The sequence below is a fragment of the Mercurialis annua genome, linkage group LG8, assembly GCF_937616625.2.
Source record: "Mercurialis annua linkage group LG8, ddMerAnnu1.2, whole genome shotgun sequence".
Lineage (NCBI taxonomy): Eukaryota > Viridiplantae > Streptophyta > Magnoliopsida > Malpighiales > Euphorbiaceae > Mercurialis > Mercurialis annua.
Window position 1 is genome coordinate 4348449 of NC_065577.1, and position 6949 is coordinate 4355397.

General features: G+C 34.6%; 1 protein-coding gene across 1 annotated transcript; it reads right to left on the bottom strand.

Annotated features, from left to right (window-relative positions):
• Window positions 1-84: 84 nt before the first annotated feature.
• On the bottom strand, window positions 85-1793 carry LOC126660986 (purine permease 3-like). Its single transcript, XM_056104086.1, has 4 exons — window positions 1742-1793; window positions 1512-1594; window positions 645-1427; window positions 85-491 (listed from the first exon to the last, which is right to left on the bottom strand). The coding sequence occupies exons 1-4, from the start codon at window positions 1791-1793 to the stop codon at window positions 171-173; spliced, it is 1239 nt and encodes a 412-aa protein (XP_055960061.1). The 3' UTR covers window positions 85-170.
• Between the last annotated feature and the right edge of the window lie 5156 nt (window positions 1794-6949).

Genomic DNA, 6949 nt, shown 5'->3' on the forward strand with positions numbered 1-6949 from the left:
ATTGCAACGGCAACATTGGAAATGGTTATGTAGCATAACCAATAGAACTTGCTGCTAAATTTTAAGAAACATGTCGACTAATATTCACTGATCTCAATATTTAACATGTTTCTTGTTGCTATTGAAGTTAGCTTGCAAGATGCTAAGCCAAATATTTACAGGCTGCACAATTAAACGGCTAGTTCTAAAGTTTGATTCTTTTTCTTGTTCTGCTGAAGCTCACCATAGAAGTAAAACATGAATCCCCAGAGAGATAAAACAAGAGAAATCCCTTTCTCAACTCTCAAACTTTCATGATAGAACAACACTGCTAAAGTCTCCGTCAACGGCAGCAGAGTCGCAATTATAATACCAGACAGCAACGAAGAACCACAGAACACAACTCCAACTGCTCCCATGAAGAAGAATTGCCAAAATACAGCATTACATATTATCACTATATAATACTTCGCTTTTCCAAGCTCGAACTCGCTCGCCTCTCTCGGAATCGCCTGTATTGATATATCCAAAACCAACACTTTAGTTCAAATATGTTTTGTATATCAAATCAGAAAACGCAGAAGTGAAAAGCGTGTACAACACCGTGATAAATATAAAGTTTTGGAGTTCCAGAAGCGTTTTTATACAATATAGAGAGAGGAGACCTGGAAATCGTTATGCAGAAGCATTCCGATGCTGCAGAATGCGGTGGCGAAGAGAGATATTATCATCTGCATCTCCATAACTAGAGTATACGTAATTGTCTGCTTTGCTTTCTTATACGTCAACTCGATCAACGGTAACACAAACCCGTAAAGAATCGAAGCACCAAGAGTCATGAAAAACCCTAAGAAGTACTGTCCGCTGGTTTCGTGAGCCGGGCGGTCAGAACTAGCATGAAGCACAAGAACAACAGCTCCAATTGACAACAAGAAAATCGCATTAACAGTAAAAGGAGTGAACTTTTGTTTTACTAAAATGTAAGCAAACGCAGCCGTAAATCCAAGTTGTGTAGCAATTATAAGAGCAGAAGTTGAGACCGGAAGAAGCGAAACACCATAGGCGGCAAGAAAATCATCCAATCCCGTAAGAACACCAATGACAGCACAAGCTATAAAGAGACGAGGAGTTATATAATACGACTTGGTTCGATCACCATTCTTGGCTCGGCGATAAATGTATGAAACCGATAGGGGGATTATGAAAAATGGCCAGCCGGCTGTTTGCAGAAAGCACGAAAACCAGACACCCTTACCGCCTTTTAAGAAGTAAAGACGTTGGATCAGTGGACCTCCACAATTGCCTATTGCCAGCATTGCAACATTCGCTATGAGCAGGAACTTCTTATGTGTATTGGTCATCTTCTCCTCTTCATTTGTTACTTGGTTATTACTATTGTGTTCAGTCTCCATCTTTGCTAGCTGAGTGTCTGCTCCAAGTGCAAAAACCTATATAGTACGAAAACAAAAATGATGAAACAGACAGCGCTAAAATGACGAAAAACTGTAGAATAATATTTTTTTAAATATAACATTTTGGAGTTTTGAAAGCATTTCCAATTTTTGAAAACTAAAAACGTATGACTCGACAAGTTTCCGTGCAATAAATGCAAACACTAGTGTTCACATCAGTGTTTTAATAACAAAACTGGACCAATCGGTTCAATCGTTCTATATATTGCGAATCAAAGATCAGTTCAGTTCGATTCTTTCCTAAAAACAGGATTTCTGGTTCAACTACTTTGAGCCAAAAAAATGCATACCAGCTAGTGAGCTATTAAACCGGCTGGACAGTAAAAACCAGTTGATTTTCATAAGTTTAAGCATAATTCATAAATGAGATCTATTCCTATTTTTTACTCAGTCATATCATATTTATAAACTATAAACTTTAATAGTATTTAAAGAGTTCAACCGATTAAACAGCCTTGAAATTAAATACAAGAAGATTACACTTGAATGCTAAGTTGCACGGAAACGGAAACTGAAACGGAAACGGCGAAACGGATTTTCTCAAAATATAGGAAACGGAAACGTGGGGGGAAACGTGTAAATAATAAAAATATAGGGGTATTTTTATAAATGTATAAAGTTATAATATATATATATATATAATTTTATTTATAAAAAAATTATTTTCATATAAATAAACTATTATAACAATTAATAAGTTATTTGAATATATAACAAATGTAACATATCAATAAATTTCATAATTATAAAGTCTAAAATTTCAATATATAACAAATATAACACATCAATAAATTCCATAACTATAAAGTGTATGAGTAATTGATTAGATCTTTTTATTTATAGTAATTTTTTTAAGGCATTTTTTAACTATTGAAGAATTTTTTTATATAGGAGATGGGTATCCTTTTAGGAAACGAGTTTCCAACTTTTAGTATTTACGGAAACGGGCCCGAAACGTTTCCGAAGAGTTTCTGAGAGTAACCGAAACGGAAACGTTTCTGAAACGGGGAAACTCTCCCTACATAAGGTTTCCGTGCATCCTAGCTTGAATGTCATTAGATTTTATTTGTTTGATGATACTATTATCTCAAATCTAATTCGTGAGTTCAAATTCTTCCACAAGCGTTTTCCCATCTCCAGTTATTAAAAAAAATGTTGCCTCAACTCAAACTTTTTCTAGTTTTTACAAATCTATTTAATTTGATAATTTCATTGCAATTCATACGCAATTTTTTTTTTCATATAAATTTTTGTGTTAAATAGTTTTTTTCATATAATTAAGTTTAATCATCCAAAACATATTTTTCAGTAAATGGCGTAAACTTTTAAAATCATCAATTTTAATCAATTTTCAATTTCAAAAATGCCTATTATTTTTTTCAATAATTGGAGAGGGGGAGTCTTGTAGGAGGAATCGAACCAACGATCTTAATACTTTATGTCCAGTGTTTATACCATTTGATTTTCAATTTCAAATATGCCTATTATATTAGTTCATATTATTTCAAGTTGTATTTTTATTATAAAAATTTTCAAACATGAAGCAATATAAAGAGTATGTTAGAATGTTTTTCGTTCCACTTTAAACAAATGGCTAATATTGAAACCTGAAAATTCAAAATTGAGCCAAAATTTAATTTTTTGAAAGTTTGTGAAAAGTCAAAAAGACGGAGTATTTTTTAATGATTAAACTTATAATTTAATTATTCCAATTTTCAATTGATTTCACTACTAATTAATCTGTTAGTTTACAAATTATATTTTTATTAGAAATGCTTAATTTAATACCTAATTCAATAAATAATTAACATCAAAGTTCAATTGGAAAATCTCAATTATAATAGTTGAAGGAAAAAAAAAAACAAATTTGAAACTCAAAACAAATAGAAAAAGACAAATAAATATTATACTAATGTAAAAGATAAATACAATTAACTAGATTGAAAAGTTAGAAAAAATTATAACAAAATTTTCAAATTATAAAAGATTTATAAATTTTAAAAACTTTTTTAAAAAAATTGAAAAATGCATGACTCTTTAAAATCATTAGACATAATATATTTACAATTCAATTCGACATAAAATTTAAAAGGCCTAATCACTCAAAAAACCCTCATCTTTAAACTTTTTTTCAATTCCACCCCGACGTTGAAAATTTGTCAATTTTACCCACTTTTCAATTTTCCGTTTTCAATTGTACCCCAATATTTTAATTTTTGTTAATTTTTTTAATTAAATGATGAAATCATTCAATTAATTAAGTCTAAACATGAAATTAAATTATTTTTTATTCAAAAAGTACAAATAAATCCTTTATTTTTAAAAACTAACTAAAAACCATAATCAAATTAACACTAATTTAAATTCTTAATTAATTTAACTAAATTTAAATAAATTTTAAAAATATACAATTAATATATGCGAGACATGGAGAATGTTTTAAACAAATTTCCAAACGCAAAAGACGTTAATTTAATTTTTCAGGGTACAATTGAAACACAAAAATGCAAAATAGGGTAAAATTGACAAATTTTCAACGTCAGGGTATGATTGAAAAGGGGCTAAAAGGTCGGGGTTTTTTAAGACATTAGGCCAATTTAAAATTTGTTTAGACCAAAGAAAGCCTTAGTCATAAGTAGCAATCTCTTGATTCTCTAAGAATGATCAAGCTATAAACACAAAAGTGACGATCAAGCTATAAACAAAACAAGCTAAAACACAATTATAAATGAGATTAACAAGAAAATATACAAGTGAATAGAACAAATTAATAGAATTACCTCTTTAAGCAGAGTGATTAACAGATAAGCAGAGGACAAATATGTTAGAAAACCGGAAGATTAAGAACCCATTTCAAAGTGATAAGAAATGCAATTTATTTATAGTTATAAAACAGAAGGGAAAAAAAAAGAAAGAAACCAACAGATTGTATGGTAATTACTAATTAGAGATAGCAAAATTAGATGAAATTGAAATATTAGAATTTATTAATTCTTCTAAAAGATTAAAGGGAAAGGAGCATCTAAACTACACTAGACAGTGCAATTATATTGAGATACGTGGTGATTTTAGCAGAGTGACTTTTTGTAGCAGGGTAAACGTGTATAACCATGCATGCTGAATAACTTCTTCTAAAAAAATCATAAATATCTCTCCCGTTTCACGTGGAGTCTCTCCTCTCTACCCTAGTTATTAGGGTTAGGGTTTTTGCATCTTCTTCGTGAAGCTATCTCGGATTCATTCCGTTCTTTACTGATTACTGTTATCTTCGGGGCCCTTTTGCTTCTATGACAACAGAGGGTGATCTGTCCGAGTTATGCGCGAACATGAGACTTACAGAAGACGAATGCGCCGCTGTCAATCTAGAGGACGTGGTGGATGATTTAATTGAGACAAAAGCTGATATGAGTCTGGTTGGAAAGTTACTTACGAAAAAACCCTACAACCTCATTCATATGAGGAACGCCCTTACTAGTGCATGGAGGATGGCTAAAGGGTTTGAGATGAAGGATATCGGAGACAATCTCTTTGTCTGCGAATTCCATACAAAGATTGACCGAGCTAGGGTTCTTCGCGAATCCCCGTGGCACTTCGATAAGCAACTGATAATATTCGAACCAATGGTAGGGAATATGCAGCCTAATAACATGGGGATGCAGATGAGCCCTATATGGCTACGTATTTATGATCTACCGTTAAATTGCAGAGGCAAGGCAGCACTGAGTAAGATTTGTGGTAAGGTGGGCAAGATTATTGAATGGAATAGTGATTCTGACGGTCTATGGAATAGGTTCTGCAGAGTTCGTGTCATGATTGATGTTACAAAACCTCTTATCAGGGGTACGAAGGTTATAAACCCTATGGGTGAACACTGCTGGATTTATTTTAAATACGAACGGATACAGAATTTTTGCTACTGGTGTGGCTTTCTCGACCATACTGTGGCTGAATGTGAGGTTAAGCCTGAGGAGGTGGAGGTTTCAGAATGGCCTTATGGCCCGGTGCTAAGAGCTACACCTAGGAAACGAATTCTGATGGGACAAAAACAGGTTCCAAATAAACCAGACATGAACAGAAATAGGGGGAGGAGGGAGATGAGTATCCGTCTGAGTCGCTTAATACCCCTAACGTGAGGCGTGTATTGGATTTAGATACGAATAATGTGCTCGGAAACGAGGGTGTCCAGATTTCTGTCCAGGAAGAGTTTAATCCAGCAGCAGACCTTACTCAGGCAGGTAATAGAGGGAGTAGCAGCCATCTAACTGGGGAGAACGAGGGATTTGTGGATGTTAATGTGTCGCAAGTGCAGAATACTACTGAGATTTTAAACATTACTAGTAATTCAGGCAAGCAAATTATCCCAGCGAAGAAGAGTACTTGGACCCGCAGCAAATTAAACAGAAGCCATGTGAATGTAGACGGAGAGAGTTCTAAGTCAGGAGGTGTCATGAAGAGATCCCTTACCGAAGCCCAAATCTTTACTGAGTCTAATAACCTTTTCTCGAAGAAATCTAGAGATGGGTTATTGGATAAATTTGACAACATTGAGATATCGGCGGAGACTGTTAAGCAGTCTCGCCGGAAGCAATGAAACTCCTCAGTTGGAACCTCCAAGGTGCGGGGAATCCTTGGACGGTACGTGCGCTTAAATTTGTTGTTAATACAAATTCCCCGGATGTTTTCTTTTTAATGGAAACTAAGCTTGTTGATAGTGAGCTAGTTAACATTAAGAGGAGTTTCCAATCTTTTAATTCTTTTACTGTTGATTGTTTGGGTCGCAAAGGAGGCTTAATTCTATTTTGGAATAAGTCAATTGATGTTACTGTTTTTGATTTTTCAAATAATCACATTGCTTTCTTTGCTACTGATGTGACTATTAATTTGAAGTGGTTCGGTTTGGGAGTGTATGGCTGGCCAGAATCCAGTAATAAAAGGTTAACTTGCGAGCTGATGTGCTCAGTTTCGTCGACTATTGATGGTCCGCTGCTTATGTTTGGTGATTTCAACATGTCCCTCTATAATTCAGAAAAGCATGGAGGCCGTCCTAGAGACCACAGGGAGATGGAAGGGTTCAGGAACGCAGCTAGAGAATGTGAGGTAGCTGATTTGGGGTGTGAAGATTCGCAATTCACGTGGTCTAACATGAGAAGGGGTGATCAAAACATTCAAGCTCGTCTCGACAGATTCTTTGCAAACGATTGATGGCAGGAGAGTTATATGGGATGGAGAGTGATTCATTTGCCTAGACAAAGATCTGACCATAATCCTATTTTGTTGAGCACGTTACATGAGGTTGTTCCGAAGGCTCCAAAGCCTTATCGGTTTGAGAAAATGTGGATGACCCATACCCAATGCGAAGAGGCGGTGGATTTAGCATGGAGTAGTACTGATGGAGGTCAGAACGGATTTATGGGGAAGTTAGACGGTTGTGGCGTTAGCCTCAAATCTTGGGCATACCACCAAATTGGTAGTGTGCGCAGGAGGATCAAGGATGGTAT

Bases quoted from the DNA above. Each gene is read 5' to 3' on its own strand.
- LOC126660986 (XM_056104086.1), bottom strand. From the start codon at position 1,793: ATGAAAATCAACTGGTTTTTACTGTCCAGCCGGTTTAATAGCTCACTA. The intron at 1,595-1,741 runs GTATGCATTTTT...TGTGAACACTAG, and splicing joins GTTTAATAGCTCACTAGCTG to TGTTTGCATTTATTGCACGG. The intron at 1,428-1,511 runs GTTATATTTAAA...CGTACTATATAG, and splicing joins TGCTTTCAAAACTCCAAAAT to GTTTTTGCACTTGGAGCAGA.